The 18,213-nt window shown below is 38.4% G+C and overlaps 1 protein-coding gene across 4 annotated transcripts in view; it reads left to right on the forward strand.

The window, feature by feature from the left end:
- Positions 1-18,213, forward strand: part of LRRC28 (leucine rich repeat containing 28) — a 206,649-nt gene that overhangs the window by 168,684 nt on the left and 19,752 nt on the right. For 2 of the 4 annotated variants that reach the window (XM_006052244.3, XM_025271602.2), the window contains 2 exons: positions 298-473; positions 2,061-2,220. In XM_006052244.3, coding sequence (XP_006052306.1) covers positions 298-473; positions 2,061-2,220 — 336 coding nt within the window. Of the gene's footprint in view, positions 1-297; positions 474-2,060; positions 2,221-2,993; positions 3,132-18,213 lie in introns of all 4 variants that reach the window. The other 2 variants (XR_327012.3, XM_025271601.2) reach the window with 2 other exon arrangements.

Consider the following 18,213-nt stretch of genomic DNA (forward strand, 5'->3'; position numbering starts at 1 on the left):
TAAATGGAGCTTACTAAGCAAATTGTCCCGACGAAGGAAATTCCTTCCAAGTTTGTCCTTACTGGCAATGCCTGGACCTCAGTGACGATTTTAGCTGAGTTCCAAATGATGAGTCGAAATTTCTGTGCCAGATTTTATTAAGGAACCCAGGATAGCATCTGTTCACTTTGAAAAGAATTTTGGCAATTCAGCAGTGTCTTAAAATTCTAAATGTATATTTTGATTAACACATTTTTATTGGCACATATAGTCATTTCCTTTTGGCTAACGCTACTGTGAATGTGTGTCTTTCTGTAGCTGTGGTGCTCCCATTCAAGTTTCTGAGGTGAAGCTGCTTTCCTTTTCATCAGGGCAACTAACCGTTTTCCTCCCTGCTGAGGTGAAGGCCATAGGGACAGAGAAGGATCACGTCCTGCCTCTGCAGGAGCTGGCCATGAGGACTCTGCATCACACCTACCACGCTTCTCTAAAAGGTACATGGGACCTCTCTTTTCTTTTTTCCCTTACTTCTTATTCAGTGAGTTTAGGGATTGTGTTTTATGCTATTTTGATGTTCACTTTCAAAATTGTGGTAAAATATACCCAACATAAAATTTACCACCTTTACGTGCTCAGTTCAGTGGCATTAAGTACATTTGCCCAGTTGTGCAATGGGACATTTTTTGTAAGAGAAAAGTTTTAGTATTTTGTCAACACTGATCCCTTCAGCAACCCCTACAGACACAGAGAAGCGTTCACTAGATATAGTGTTCAGTCAGAAGAACAGGTTACATGTTTAAACTATGTGGTTGAAGTTGAAAGAAATTGGTTTTGGGGAACACATATTTGGTAGAAGTGAGAAGACTGGCATTGGTACTTTCTTCCATAAGAAAACATGTGCAAAGATCTTACCCCTAAAGCAAAGTTGGTACTTCTTCCAGCATAGCAGGCTTTTGCCTTGCACCCTCCTCACATCTGAGAAATTTATATATGTAAAGGAAAATTAATTCCAGGACCCTGTGGCAGTACTACCACAGGATGCCAACTCTTGGTTTGGAAAGTCTTTAGTAGTGTATGTATGTCTTAGGTGATGTGGAGTGGACTTGAGATGCTTTAAAAAAGCACTAGGCAGCGTTAATAAGAAAATACATTTTAAGTGTTTTTAAAACTACTAAATGCTTTGTCCTTGCTTTTAAAAAAAGAAAAGTTCGTACAAAAACATCTAACATTAACCTCCCAGGAATGTATTAAGTTGTTTTCAAAAACTGAGCAGAAAGCTCAAATTATTCACCTATGAACAAATTACATTTTTCAAAATGGTTATTGAAAAATCTGGACAGATACAGAAGATAGTAAGATAATTTTTATTTCCTTCCCAAAGATGATTCAGTGAATTTTAGGTGTCACCTCATCATGACTATTTCTCTCTCTCCTGGTGTTCACTGTCAGTAGCAATCCAGTGTACATTTGTGCTCAGGATTGCCCAGACCCCTAGGATATTTTGCTTTAAACATTTCTTTTGTGTGCTCAGACTACACTAAGGAAAAAACATCCTGTTTTTATTAATGACAGCTCATGGAAGGGAGACAGGGAATCATTATTTTTCATTTTCTTTGATTTCTTTGTTTCCCCTTTTCATTTTTTTCAGGAAATGTAATTTAGCTTGAAACATTCTAAATCCCCAATAGATCTAGGAGGAACTTAATGAAAGTCTGTTTCAGTCTTCAGTCGCAGACCTTTTTATATTCTCTGTCTTTTACAGAAGTTTGCAGACCCTCTCTGGATAAACCCAGCAGCCTTTGTGGTCTTTGTTCTTAAAGAATATTTGGCCTTACTGTTTCCTTGCTTCCACCTCAGGACAGCTCAGGTTGCTGTTAAAAGAATAGACTTAAGGTTTCTCTTAGTTCTGAAGTATAATAAATGTTATGTTTTCATTCAGTGCCTATCAGATAACAAAACTTTTCACATGCAGTACTTTTCACTAACCGAATTTACTTGTTAACAGTGAGACGTATTATAAGAAGCCTCGTTCAAGGATAGCTCATTTTTTATTTGTGCATGGTTTTTCTCTTGTGTTCCAGATCTGGACTTTCTGTCTCCAGTCTCGTTACCCAGAAGCCTGCTGGAGCTGCTGCACTGCCCCCTGGGGCACTGCCACCGGTGCAGCCAGCCCATGTTTACGATCGTCTACCCCAAGCTCTTTCCCTTGAGAGAGACGCCAATGGCAGGGCTGCACCAGGGGTAATCATGCCTAAGTGCGCGCCCGGGCTTACACCTGGGCGAGGGGTGGGAGCGTGGGGAGCGGGGAGGACACACGTAAAAAGTGCTGTCACGTCAGCAGCTTGAAAGGGGCCTAGAGTGCTTCCTGCCATACAACTGAATGAAACAAGTGACATTTTCAGTATGGTAAGAAAACTGGGTTTCCCTTTATTACATTTTTGGTCTTGTGAAGAATGGTTTTATTGTATATGTTATTTAGAGTAGCTCATTCTTTGGAGAAGTGTTTTCCTGCTGTTCCCCTATTCACAATAGTCTTTAGGCAATAAGGAGTGTAAGAACAAAATATTTGTTATATAATGGGTCCAGCCCAGCCCTTCTATTTAACTCACATTGCTAACTGAAAGTGTGTGGCCGAACATTGTGTGTGTGTTTCTGTTTTGAATTTCCAACACTTCCAAATGGCATTCTCTTTGCCACTCTGTTTCTTGGCACAGTGCCTTGAATTTGCAAAGAATGTTAACTAAATAAAAAACTCCATACTGGTAGTTTAAAAAAGAATGCCAGACAATTAAAAATAGGACATGAAATGAAAAATCCTCCATTAGCCCTGCCTCAGCTTATAGATTTTCTAAATTTAGGATCTTCTAAGTTCGCATTTTTCGAAGTTGAAAAAAAAAGATGCTATAATACCTCACTTATCCTCAAATGTGGTATTTTGGGTTAGTACATTTTTCAGGAAAACTTGTTACCCCTATTCAGTCCCAGAAGCGTTTCCTTTATAATCATTTTTGTAGAATGAGAGCGAGCGTGGGCAGGGTACTGCACCTCTGAGAGCCTCAGAATGGAGCTGGAGCAGCCTGCTGGGCAGGGCATCTGAGGATCAGCAGACGATGAAGGCAGACACCTGGCACATAATGGGTGCTCGGCAAATGGTAGTTACCTTTCCATCTCTCTACCCACTCCTTCCCCAAACTGCACTTGTCTTTTTTCTTACCTGAATAATCCTGTTTTGCTATACTTTCAGTTCCCGTTTCAACTTTCTGCATTTTTAGTTTCCTGCTTCTTTGCCATGCCTGCCTCCAGAAGCCCTCCTCCAAACCTTGCTAATCTTCTCCTTCTGATCAGAGCTGAAAGGACGGAGTCAGGATTTGAGTGTTAACTACATGAGTAAAATTAATAAATGAAATAGGCATATCTGTAAGAAGCAGTAGGGAATATATTGATCAAGTCACCGGCCATGATTCTGACTCCTTCCCTGGGAGATCTTGGGCAAATTGACATAACATTTCTGAGCTTCATCTTTTCATTGATAAAATGAACTTAGTAATCCTATCTATTTAATAAGGTCACTGTGAGGATTAAATGAGATTATTTTATATAAAGAGCCCAGGATGGTACCTGGCATGTAATACATATTGAGTAACTGTTAACTATGGTATCTTTTTGTAGCTCAAAAACTTATAAAAATTTATTTTGTGTATATGTCTTTAGCAAATGATCTTTATATTAGTAAGATATCATTATAGGAAAATCTTAAATTCATTAAACTATAGTAAAATCCTTCTGCATTGTTGTTGCACAGCTTCCTGTAGAGAACATTTCCTTACTGACAATGTGAAAATGGAAACAGTGCAGTATGGCAAGGATGCTCTGTTAGCAGCTGATAAAATCCTAAATACCTATTTAAAAGCTAAATTTTCATTTCATCATGGGAATTAATTTGTGAAAATGAAGTAGATCCTTCAAATGAAGTCATTTTTGTGTTATCTTTACATGAAATTTGGGAAACTTATTCAATAAGTATTTGCATATTCTATTTACTGCTACTTGTTTCTCTGCTTCAACCAGTATGAATATCTTATTGCTTTAGAACATAAATATAATATTGTTAGTTTAGTAAAATGAGTGTATCAAATACATAGATCTTAGGCAGTACCCTTTTGTTAATCTATGCCAGAAGTGCCTATGTTTATAGCAAAAACTGAAATACCAAGATACAAACATGGCTTTCTGTGGTGAGTTAATGCTAAGATTTGAATTTTAGAATTTGTATATTTCATTAGATCCACTGGACTTTGCTCCTTCCCATGTTGCTATGGAGATTGTATTAAAAGCTTTACTTTAGTTCCTAACATAGTCTTTAAAGCACTTTCTTTTATAACTGAAAACCAAATACTTGAATCTCAATAGCTTATTGCTAAAAATCAATATTTTTAATATCATAAATTCTAAAAGGTCTTGACAATATTGTTTTTAAGTTTTCTAATATATTCAGTTCAGTTTACATTGCTTGTCATAAAATAATTCAGCGTATCAGCCAAAATCTAAATTAATGTGGATATTTGGCATCATTTTAAAGGAACATATTGAATATGCTTCTAAAATACCAAGTCTCATACAAGTATTAGTTCCAACCTAAGTTTAATACAGAGTCAAGTAAAAAGAAATTGCAGTATTTTGCATAAACAGTAAATACCGAAATCTTCAAATATCTATAGAGAGAATAATAGCTAGTATGTTCATAACTTGTGATCACAATAGGCATAGCAAGTTTTCATTTCCCCAAATTACTGTTCATTTGTTAAAATGGAGAATGTCAACTCAGAGGATTATTTATTACTAGAACATATGTCTGGCTTTTCCCATACGTGTATGAGCCTTATAAATTTTGTATTTCCCAATAGGAAATCCAGCTACTCAGAGGTTTTGCAAGGGTATTTTATTCATTTCCTACGGATGCCTCAACAGAATACCACAGAACTGGCTGACAAGATCTGCTGTAGATGTTGTCTCAGAGATCTGAAGGCTAGAGATGTGAAAGGATTGGTTCCTTCAGAAGGCTGTGACGGAAGGGTCTAAACCTTGTAGATGGCCATCACCTCCCTTCTCTTCACATTGTCTTCTGTGTGAGTCTGTCTTGGTGTCCGAATATCCCTTGTTTATAAGGACACCAGTGACATTGCATTAGGGCCCTCCCTGACGACCTCATCCTAACCTAGCTCATTACACCAGCAGTGACCCTGTTTCCAAATAAGGTTGCTGTTTTGCTCTGCTAGGGCCGCCATGCAAACAAACAAAATACCACAGGCTGGCTTAAACAGCAGAAATTCAGTCTCACACAGATGCTGAAGCGTGAAATCAGGGTGTATATGGTTAGGTTGTGCTGAGGGCTCTCTTCCTGGTTTGAATTTAGCCATTTTCTTGCTGTCTCGAGTGGCAAAGAATATGATCACACACACGCACAAGGTCTCTGGTGTCTCATCTTATAGGAGCACTAATCCTATCATCAGGACCCCACCATTATGAACTCATCTAAGCCTAATATCTCCAAAAGCCCCATATCCAAATACCATCACACTGGAGATTAGGGCTTAAACATATGAATCAGTGGCAGGATCGGGGGACACAGTTCAGTCGATAGCAGTCACCTTCTGGGGTTTTAGGGATTAGGACTTTAACATGAATTTAGGGGGATACAATTCAACCCATAACAGTCTATCCTCCAAAAATTCATATCCTTCTCACAGACATAATAAATTCATTCCATCCCAACACTCCCCAAATCCTAACCCATTCCAGCATCAAGTCTTGAATTCAAAATCTAATCTTAAGTATCTAAACCAAGTATGAATAAAACTCAAGCATAACTCACCGTGGGACAGAAGTCCTCATCTGTGAATCTGTAAAACCAGACTGGTTATCTTCTTTCAGTATATGATGGTTGGGACAGGCATAAGATAGACATTTACATTACAGAAAGGAGAAAAAGAGATCATGAGTTTCAGAAAAGTCCAAAACCTAGAAGGACAAATTCCATTAGATTTTAATACTTCAGAATAATCCTCTGGTTAGATGCTCTGTCCTTTAGACCCTCTGGTGAAGTGGCCTCACCTCCTTAGCCCTGAGTGAGGGCCCTGCTCTCTAAAACCAAGGAAGTCACCTCAGCCTCTGGAATTGGGGAGGTGACCCCATCCCCAGGGTTATTCTTCCCTTTACTTGACAGCTTGTTTCCTGCCTGTGGAATCCCAGAAGTCTGACAGCATTTCTTTACCCTGTTGCATCTCTGTCCCCTCCAAGCTATCAGTGTTTCTGCTGAAATGGTTGACCAGATCACAAGTCTCATGCCTAATCTTTTCAAGGTTGTCTAGCTATAAATACCCTTGGTGTTTTCTCCAGAACATGCTTTCTCATTTTTTACAGATAGCCTGGCAATTTCCCAAATCTTCAAGTTTTGATTCCTTTTTGCTGAACAGCTCCCTCAATTTATCTCCCTCTTCTCACATTTTACTGTAAGCAGCAAAGAAAAACCAGGCCATGCCTTCAGGACTTTGCTTAGAAACCTCCTCAGCTAAATATAGGCGTACCTCATCTTTTTGTGCTTCATTTTATTGCACTTCACAGATAGTGCAGTTTTTACAAATTGAAGGTTTGTGTCAACCCTGCATCAAAAAATCCTATTGGTTCCATTTCTCTAACAGCGTTTGCTCACTTCGTGTCTTTGTATCACATTTGGTAATTCTCACTTGGAACTTTTTCATTATTTCTATACTTGTGATAGTGGGTCTGTGATCAGTGATCTTTGATGTTACTCCTACTACTCGCTGAAGGCTGGGATGATGGTTAACATTTTTCAGCAATACTTTTAAATAAAGGTATACACATTGGCTTTTTAAAATATAGTGGTTTTGCATATTTTTGACTACATTATAGTGTAAAAGTAACTTTTATATACACTGGGAAACCAAACAATTTGTGTGACTTGCTTAATTACTCTATTTGCTTTATTGTGGTGGTTTGGAACTGAACCTGCAATATATCTGAGGTATGCCTGTACCCAAGATGATCACTTATAAGTTCTGTTTTCCATCCAGCATAAAACAATTCAGTTGAGTCCTCTGTAGTTTCTAACAATGATGATCTTTCTTTCATTTTACAGTAACACATTCCTCATCTTTGTCTACCTCGTATTTCCAGAAACATCCTCTTCATGACAATATATATGTTGTCTTAAGACAGTAGAAGCTTTTGCTATAGCCTACATTTCATAGGATTTTTCCAGGCAAGAACACTGGAGTGGGTTGCCATTTCCTCCTCTAGGGGATCTTTCCAACTCAGGGATTGAACCCGTGTCTCCTACATCTCCTGCTTGGCAGGCAAACTTTTTATGACGGAGCCACCTGGGAAGTCCCTTTTCTGTAGTTTTCCTCTTTCATTTGTAAACCCTCACCTGATATTCTTTAATATCTCTATTTCCACCAATAGTCTCCACAAGGCAAAACTCTTCTAGCCTCTACTGCTTAATTTCGAAGTCACATCTAGATTTTTAAATGTTTGTTACAGCAGCTTCCCTTACCAGTAGCTGAATTTGTATTAGTTAACAGTCTCCAGAGAAACAGAACATGTATCTATATCTGTAAATAATAAATATAGGCAAAGATTGATTGCTTTTAAGGAATTGGCTCACGGGATTTGGGAGCTGACAAGTCCAAAACCACAGGGCAGGCTGGCAGGCTGGCAATTCAGTAAAGAGTTGATGCTGCAACCTTGAGTCTGAATTTCACAGGGCAGCAGGCTAGAAACTCAGGTAGGGTTTCTATGTAGCTGTCTTCAGGAAAAGTCCTTGTGCTTCTTTGCTCTAAAACTGATCGGATGAGGCCCACCTACACTATGGAGCATTATCTGCTTTACTCAAAGTCTACTAATTTAAATGTCAAAAAGGTCTTCCCTGGTGGCTCAGATGGTAAAGAATCCACCTGCAATGCCTGGGTTCAATCCCTGGGTCAGGAAGATCCCTTGGAGGAGAGCAGGGCAACCCACTCCAGTATTCTTGCCTGGAGAATCCCCATGGACAGAGGAACCTGGCGGGCTACAGTCCATGGGGTCACAGAGTTGGACACGACTGAGCAACTAAGCTGCAGCTGCTGCTACATCTGAAAAATACCTTCACAGCAACATCTAGATTGGTGTTTGACCAAATAACTGGGTCAAGTCAAGTCAAGTTGACAAGAAAATTCACCACCATACACATTCAAAAGGTCTCAGTTAGATCACCAGAATGTTTTGAGACAGAAACTGCCCAGAATCCCAATGTTCCTTTCCATATCACTCTATTAAATCTGGTCCATAATAGATACTAACAGTGTATGCTTTGGTGTTGGTGTGGTGACATGTGATATCTCTGCTCTTGTACAGTAAATCCCTGGGGCTGGAATGAAAGAACTCATAAGCATTAGGGGGTCAGGAGACCCAGTTGGAAGTTGAGCTATGTTACTTAGTACTGGAAGATAGGTACTATTATTAGGAGAATCATGCCTTCCATATGGTTCAACCTAATATAATCCCCATGTTATGGGGGTAGGAGGGTGTGGAACTGGGTCCCAGGAAGGTCAGAACCTGGGCCAGGACCTCACAGCACAGCTGGGATTTGATCCATTTAGCAGTCTGGCTTCAAATCTGTGTTTTAGACACTATGCTGTAATTATTAATAGCTACTGGATAAATCACTACCTACAAAGAAATTTTGAAATACTAATAAAATGAAGATAAGCTCTAATATTCTGCACAAGATACTTCTGAAAAATATAAGTGTGTATATACATGCATGTGTGTGTGTGCACTAAGAAATCCCACAGGATGTAAATCTAATTGTAAACTATGATCACCTTGAAAGGGAAGATTGTAGGGTTATGGAGTAGTTAGGTGGGGACTTTAATTTTCAATTCTGTATACTATAGAATCATTTGAATATTTTCAGTAAGGATGTATTTTTATAAATATACAAAATAATAATAAAAAGTAGTGTATAGCTAAAGTGAAAAGAAAGTGAGAGTTTCTCAGTCATGTCCGACTCCTTGCAACCCCATGGACAATACAGTCCATGGAATTTTCCAGGCCAGAATACTGGAGTGGGTAGCTTTTCCCTTTTCCAGGGGATCTTCCCAGCCCAGGGATTGAACCCAGGTCTCCCACATTGCAGGCGGATTCTTTACCAGCTGAGCCACAAGGGAAACCCAGTATACAGCTAAAGGGACTTAAAAAAACCTCTTGCTTGAAACTTTATAAGGTTAAAAAAGAAATGGAAAGATTCTGGTAGCAATTTTTAAGTTTAGTTAAAAATGTTTTTAAACAGGTTACATAGTGATACCCAGTTTTTGTCAGCCATGGGTATATATATAAATACATATAAGTAGGTGTGTGTGTGTGTCTATGTATATATGTGGTTTAAATTGTTTGAATATGTAGGAAAAGTCTTGATGGCTCACCAAAGCACTGGTTTTCTTTGAGTAGTGTTGAATTTTTGCAACAAACTGGTGTTGCTTTAGAAGTTAAAAATGATGTTTAATTATTAAAACATTAGCTGACCAATGGTTTCTTTTTTACTTATTTATTTATTTGCAGGGGAAACAAAATAAATTTTTTCAGGTCATACATTATCATCGAAACAAAATTAGGAAAAAGAAGTCTGCAAAAGGAAGTGTATCAGATGGAAGTACTGCCACTGGAAATGACAACTCTTATAATACTATTTTAGGTTAAAGTAGAATATCTCTTAGTTGACTTCTTAACTGAGGATCCAGATTCTTGATGCTTCCTATTCCTTTTTTTTTAAATCAGGGTAAGAGCATTTAACATGAAATCTACCTTCTTAGCAAATGTTTAAGTGTACCGTACAGTATTAACTGTAGGTACTGTATTATACAGCAGCTCGCTAGAACTTACTCATCCTGCATAACTGAAGCTGCACCCATCGAACACAACTCCTGCTTCTCCCTCCCGCACTCCCTGGTAACTCACCATTCTGCTTCTGAGTTTGACCATTTTGGATAGCTCATGTAAGTGGAGTCACGCAGTATTTGTCCTGTAACGGGCTTATTTCCCCTACCATATTATCTTCCAGGTTCATCCATGTTGTTGCCAAGAGCAGGACTTCTTTTTTAAAGCTGACTAATATGCTAGTGTGTGTGTGTGTGTGTGTGTGTGTGTGTGTGTCTTAGTTGCTCAGCCATGTCCAACTCTTTGAAACCCCATGGACTGTAGAGCCAGGCTCCTCTGTCCATGGGGAATTCTCCAGGCAGGAATACTGGAGTGGGTTGCCATGCCCTCCTCCAGGGGATCTTCCCAACCCAGGGATTGAACCCCGGTCTCCTGCATTGCAGGCGGATTCTTTACCATTTGAGCTACCTGGGAAGCCCTCTATTGTATGTGCATTCCATATTTTCTTTATCCATGCATCAATTGATAGACATTTAGGTTGTTTCCATGTTTTGGATATTGTGAACATGGGAGTACAGATATTTCTTTGAGACCCTGACTTTAAATCTTCTGGATATATACTCAGAAGTGGGGTTGCTGGATATGTTCATTCTATTTTTAATTTTTTGAGAAACTTTATTCCATAGTGACTGCAGCATTTTACATTCCCCCCAACATGTATAAAGATTCCATTTTCTCTCCATCCTTGCCAACACTTACTTTTTGTCTTTTTTTGCAGCCATCCTGACAGGCGTGAGGGGATGTCTCATTGTGGTTTTGATCTGCATTTCTCTGATAATTCGTGATGTTGAGAGCCTTTTCATGTACTTACTGGCCGTCTCTGTGTCTTCTTTGGAAAAATGTCTATTTTTAAATCAGATTGAGTTTTTTTGCTATTGAGTTATAGGAGTTCCTGATATATTTTAGATCAGTCCATGATTAAATACAGGGTTTCCAAATGTTCTCTCCATTCTGCAGGTTGCATTTTCCTTTTGCTGGTTGTTTACTTTGCTGCTTGGAAGCTTTTTAGTTTGATGTAGTCCCTCTTGCCTGTTTCTGTTGTTTGTGCCTTTGGTGTCATAGCAAAGACCAATGTCATGGGGCTTTTCCATTGTTTTATTTTAGAGGTTTTATAGTTACAGGTCTTATGTTTAGGTTTTTAATTCATTTTGAGTTGGTTTTTGTGTATGCTGTAGGATAAGGGTACACTTTCATTCTTCTGCATGTAGATGTCCAGTTTTCTCATGCTATTTCTCAAAGAGACTATCCTTTTCCCATTGTATATTGTTGGCTTCCTTGTGGAAGATCAGTTGACTGCCTATGTGTGGGTTTATTTCCAGGCTCTCTACTCTGTTCCATTGGTCTATTCATCTGTCTTTATACCAGTACCATGCTATGCTATGCTATGCTAAGTCACTTCAGTTGTGTCCGACTCTGTGCGACCCCATAGACGGCAGCCCACCAGGCCCCACCGTCCCTGGGATTCTCCAGGCAAGAACACTGGAGTGGGTTGCCATTTCCTTCTCCAATGCATGAAAGTGAAAAGAGAAAGTGAAGTCGCTCAGTCGTGTGCGACTCTTAGCGACCCCATGGACTGCAGCCTACCAGGCTCCTCCGTCCATGGGATTTTCCAGGCAAGAGTACTGGAGTGGGGTGCCATTGCCTTACTGTAGAATATTTTGAAATCAAGAAGTATGATGCCTTCAGTTATGGGTTTTTTTCTCAAAATTTGTTTAGTATTCAGATATTTTGTGGGACAATATGAATTTTAGGATTCTTTTTTCTATTTCCACTATTAAAAAGCCATCAGAGTTATTTCCAAATAGCTCAGAATAATGGATCCACTTAATTATTATTCTGTCCAGTCAGTCAGCAGACATGCTGTGAGCATCTACTGTGAGCTGGACATGGTGGTGGTGAGGATACCATGGCTTCAGCTGGCTGCTTTCAAGCTCAGATTTACAGAGCTTGGTTCTTTCAGGAGTTCTCCCTGGTCTTTTAAGCCTGAGTGATTACATGAGAGAACCATATGTCTGGGTAACTGTTGTTCCTAGGGTAGGGACCCGTTTGTTAGAGAGTGTGCTGAACTTTGGCTGTTTGGACAAGTTAACACTCCTTTTTCCCACTCATTAGTAGTTTATTTTTAAATATCTTCTATCTAATTCTTATGTGATTAAATGACTTACCACTTATGAAATAGTTCACATTGCCTTACCCTTGCTTTTTGTGGGTATTACTTTACAACAATAATGCTGACATTATTTTCTTACTTATGTTTGGGTTGTTTTTTCCTTTCAGCAAAAGCCTATTTGTTGGCACCCTCTCTTTTTTTTTTTTTAATTGACAGACTTGCTTTACAGAATTTTGCTGTTTTCTGTCAAACCTCAACATGAATCAGCCATAGGTATACATATATCCCCTCCCTTTTGAACCTCCCTCCCATCTCCCTCCCTATCCCTGTAGGTTGATCCAGAGCCCCTGTTTGAGTTTACTGAGCCATACAGCAAATTCCTATTGGCTATCTATTTTACATATGGTAATGTAAGTTTCCATGTTACTCTTTCCATACATCTCACCCTCTCCTCCCCTCTCCCCATGTCCATAAGTCTATTCTCTATGTCTGTTTCTCCACTGCTGCCCTATAAATAAATTCTTCAGTACCATTTTTCTAGATTCCATATATATTTGTTAGAATATGATATTTATCTTTCTCTTTCTGACTTACGTCACTCTGTAGAATAGGTTCTAGGTTCATCCACATCATTAGAACTGACTAAAATGTGTTCCTTTTTATGGCTGAGTAATATTCCATTGTGTATATGTACAACAACTTCCTTATCCATTCATCTGTTAATGGACATCTAGGTTGATACAGCCACTATGGAAGATGGTATGGAGGTTCCTTAAAAAACAAGGAATAAAACCACCATATGACCCAGCAATCCCACTCCTAGGCATGTACCCTGAGGAAACCAAAACTGAAAAAAACATATGTGTCCCATTGTTCATTGCAGCACTATTTACCATAGCTAAAACATGGAAGCAACCTAGATGTTGGCACCCTCTTAAGGTGACTTATGAAATTTTGCATGGGTCAAATATTCTTCAAGAGATTTAAATAAATTGTTCTTAACTGTTTTTTTCCTCATTGTGTCACTCAGCACTTCTGTTCTGACCATCTGCTGTGTGTGAAACTCTGCGCTAAGTACTAGGGGTTCAGCTGTGATTAAACCACCTGATACTTGTTTTCCGATACATATCTCACTCCTTAAAGGTCTAGGGCATGGCAGCTCTAGTAGAGAAACTATATATTTAAGTCTTTGGTTCTGCACACAGAATCTTCCCATGTCATTTTTAACATAAATGTAACAAGAAATATAATATGTTATTAGATTCTCCTATAATCCTCTTACATGTTAATATGTTCACAGGCTTGGGATTTCATCTGATCAATTCTGTCTAATATTATTTTTCTTCTGGCTTGAATTTCTGTATGAGTCAAGGATATGTTTCTTGTTTCTAATCAGAAAGAGGTTTATAAAGAAAACACCACATTTCTTATGATTTTGTTGGGCTCCAATATGTGCAACAACATTGTTATTTTTTTCCTTAAGAATAGTGGTATTTCTGTATTTTAAAACTGAGCTGAAATGCTCTTCCTTCTGCCTTGCCTATAAATACACTCAGAGACACTAAAGCAGCAAATGTCATGTCTGATGTTCTTTGTAGAATTTATCAGCATCTTTCTCCTAATTGGAGAGTTTACCACATAGCTAAAAGTTCTTTCCCTGAAACTATCATGTCCCTGGTGCCACAGTACGGTAACTTTTTTAAAGGACCTAACCAACACAAATGCATTGTCTGGCAGTAGACCTGTTGATGTACTTATAACAACTTATATCGTTAATGAAACAAGCAGTTAAATTACACTTTAAGATGAGCCTCCCAAAAGTAAATAAGTATACATATTATTCAGCCAATAAAAAGAATGAAATAATGCCATTTTCAGCAACATGGATGGACCTAAAGATTGTCATACTGAAGGAAGTAAATAAGAGAAAGAGAAATACCATGCACTATCCCTTACATATGAAATCTAAAATGAAACGATACAAATGAACTTATTTACAAAGCAGAAACAAACTCACAGACCTGGAGATGAATTTCTGATTCATTCTAAGGGGAGGAATAGTTAGGCAGTTTGGGGGTGATATTTACACACTGCTATAGTTAAAATGGATAATCAAAATGACCTTACTGTATAGCACAGGGAACTCTGCTCAGTATTATATAGCAACCTAAATGAGAAAAGAATTTGAAAAAGAACAGATTACACACACATGTATAACTTTGCTGTATACTTGAAACTAACACAACAATGTTAATCACCTATACTCTGATACAAAATAAAAAGTATTTTAAAAAGTAAATAACTACACAGACTTGGAATTTCTTTAAAGCACAAATACAACACCTCCAGGTTGCCTGCCTAACCCTGTTGTGTATCATAAGGAATTAATGATGATCCAGTGGGCGTTATGCTTAAGCGAGTAGCAATCCCACATATATTTATGAAATTGGATTCTTTTGCTTAGAAACTTTGAGTTCAGTTCAGTTCAGTCGCTCAGTCGTGTCCAACTCTTTGAGACCCCATGAAGCACAATACACCAGGCCTCCTTGTCCATCACCATCTCCTGGAGTTCACTCAGACTCAAGTCCATCGAGTCGGTGATGCCATCCAACCATCTCAACCTCCGTCATCCCCTTTTCCTCCTGCCCTCAATCTTTCCCAGCATCAGGGTCTTTTCAAATGAGTCAGCTCTCTGCATCAGGTGGCCAAAGTATTGGAGTTTCAGCTTCAACATCAGTCCCTCCAATGAACACTCAGGACTGATCTCCTTTAGGATGGACTGGTTGGATCTCCTTGCAGTCCAAGGGACTCTCAAGAGTTTTCTCCAGCACCACAGTCCAGAAGCATGAATTCTTTGGTGCACAGCTTTCTTTTTAATATGCTGTCTAGGTTGGTCATAACTTTCCTTCCAAGGAGCAAGTGTCTTTTAATTTCATGGCTGCAGTTACCATTTGCAGTGATTTTGCAGCCCAGAAAAATAAAGTCAGCCACTGTTTCCACTATTTCCCCATCTATTTGCCATGAAGTGATGGGACCAGATGCCATGATCTTAGTTTTCTGAATGTTGAGCTTTAAGCCAACTTTTTCCTCTCCTCTTTCACTTTCATCAAGAGGCTTTTTAGTTCCCCTTCACTTTCTGCCATAAGGGTGGTGTCATCTGCATATCTGAGGTTATTGATATTTCTCTGAGCAATCTTGATTCCAGCTTGTGCTTCTTCCAGCCCAGCGTTTCTCATGATGTACTCTGCATAGAAGTTAAATAAGTAGAGTGACAATATACAGCCTTAACGTCCTCCTTTTCCTATTTGGAACCAGTCTGTTGTTCCATGTCCAGTTCTAACTGTTGCTTCCTGACATTAGAAACTTTATTTGTAATTAAATTGTGGTATGAAGTATATCATTTCTATGAATGATTTTTCACTTAACATAATTATCTTTTTCAAAAGTAGGAAGAAATATGTTTAGAGAGCTGATCCTCAAAGATGAACTTGCCTTTTAAGATCATTTTGTGCCAAAGTTTGTTATTTATCCAGCTATCCACATTCTGATGTATCAAATTATCTGAACTAGGGTTCTAAGGAACTTTACTTTTTTTTTAATTAAGGTAATACAAAGTATCTAATAACTTAAAATTCACATAGCATGCTGCTGCTGCTGCTGCATACAGAATTGTATTTATAAATCAGTTTGGAGAGAATTGACATCATTAATTTTGAATCTTTCAGTGAATGAACACAGTATGTCTCTCCATTTTTTTAGGTATTCTCTTATTTCTTTTATCAGCATTTAATAATTTTAAGCACCTTTAAATGTTTTAAGATTATACCCAAGTATTTCACTTTCTTCATGGGATTATAAATGATATTATATTTTAAATTTTCAATTTCCATTATTTATTGTTGGTATATGGAAAGGTGATTAATTTTTATATTTTGATCTTATGTACTTACAACCTTGTTGACCTTGCTTAAGAGTCAAGCAGTATTTTTGATAGATTCTTGGCATTTTCTGTGTAGACATGTCATTTGAAAGTAGAAATAGTTTTTATTTCTTCCCTTTCAATCTGTATGCCTGTAAAAACTTTTTCTTGCTTTATTGCAGTGGCTAGAACTTCCCATATGTACTATTTTGACTAAGGTGGTGAAAATGGACATACTTTACATCACTGTAAAGTATGATGTAAGCAGTTGTTGTTCAGTCACTAAGTGGTATCTGACTCTTTGCCACCCCATGGACCGTAGCACACCAAAGTGACAATATTTAGCTTTGACATACTCCTCCAATTTGGAACCATCTGTTGTTCCACATCCAGTTATAACTGTTACTTCTTGACCTGCATACAGATGTCTCAGGAGGCAGGTCAGATGGTCTGGTATTCCCATCTCTTGAAGAATTTTCCACAGTTTATTGTGATCCACACAGTCAAAGGCTTTAGCATAGTCAATGAAGCAGAAATAGATGTTTTTCTGGAATTCTTTTGCTTTTTCTATGATCCAGTAGATGCTGACAATTTGATCTCTGGTTCCTCTGCCTTTTCTAAATCCAGCTCGAACATCTGGGAGTTCTCGGTTCATGTACTGTTGAAGCATGGCTTGGGAGAATTTTGAGCATTACTGTGCTAACATGTGAGATGAATGCAATTGTGTGGTAGTTTGAACATTCTTTGGCATTGCCTTTCTTTGGGATTGGAATGAAAACTGACCTTTTCCAGTCCTGTGGCCACTGCTGAGTTTTCCAAATTTGCTGGCATATTGAGTACAGCACTTTCACAGCATCATCTTTTAGGATGTGAACTAGCTCAGCTGGAATTCCATCACTTCTACTAGCTTTGTTCATAGTGATGCTTCCTAAGGCCCACTTGACTTTGCACTCCAGGATGTCTGGCTCTAGGTGAATGATCATACTCTCGTGGTTATCTGGGTCATGAAAATCTTTTTTGTATAGTTCTTCTGTGTATTCTTGCCACCTCTTTTTTTTTTTTTTCCTGTTTTTATTTTTTTTTAATTTAAATTTATTTATTTTAATTGGAGGCTAATTACTCTAAAATATTATATTGGTTCTGCCACACATCAACATGAATCTGCCACGGGCGTACATGTGTTCCCCATCCTGAACCCCCCTCCCACCTCCCTCCCCATACCATCCCTCCGGGTCATCCCAGTGCACCAGCCCCAAGCATCCTGTATCAATCCTGGACTGGCGATTCATTTCTTATACGATATTATACGTGTTTCAATGCCATTCCCCCAAATCATCCCACTCTCTCCCTCTCCCACAGAGTCCAAAAGACTGTTCTATACATCTGTGTCTCTTTTGCTGTCTTGCATACAGGGTTATGGTTACCATCTTTCTAAATTCCATATATATGCATTAGTATACTGTATTGGTTTTTTTCTTTCTGGCTTACTTCATTCTGTATAATAGGCTCTAGTTTCATCCACCTCATTAGAACTGATTCAGATGTATTCTTTTTAATGGCCGAGTAATACTCTTTTGTTTATATGTACCACAGCTTTCTTCTTAATATCTTCTGCTTCTATTAGGTCCATACCTTTTCTGTCCTTTATTGTGCCCATCTTTGCATGAAATGTTCCCTTAGTATCTCTAATTTTCTTGAAGAGATATCTGTCTTTCCCATTCTATTGTTTTCCTCTATTTCTTTGCTTGATCACTTGAAAGGTGTTTTTATCTCTCCTTGCTCTTCTTTGGAACTCTGCATTCAGATGGATGTATCTTTCCTTTTCCATTTGTAAGGCCTCCTCAGATAGTCATTTTGCTTTTTTGCATTTCTTTTCTTGGGGATGGTTTTGATCACCACTTCCTGTGTAATGTTATGAACCTCCATCCACAGTTCTTCAGGCACTCTGTCCCTAGAATCTATTTGTCACTTCCACTGAATAATTGTAAAGGATTTGATTTAGATCATACCTGACCTAAATCTAGTGGTCTTCCCTTCTTTTTTCAATTTAAGTCTGAACTTTGCAATAAGGAGTTCATGGTCTGAGCCACGGTCAGCCTCTGGTCTTGTTTTTGCTGACTGTATAGAGCTTCTTCATCTTCAGTTGCAAAGAATATAATCAGTCTGATTTCATTATTGACCATCTGGTGATGTCCACGTGTAGAGTCATCTC

This window comes from Bubalus bubalis, chromosome 20 (assembly GCF_019923935.1).
Source record: "Bubalus bubalis isolate 160015118507 breed Murrah chromosome 20, NDDB_SH_1, whole genome shotgun sequence".
Lineage (NCBI taxonomy): Eukaryota > Metazoa > Chordata > Mammalia > Artiodactyla > Bovidae > Bubalus > Bubalus bubalis.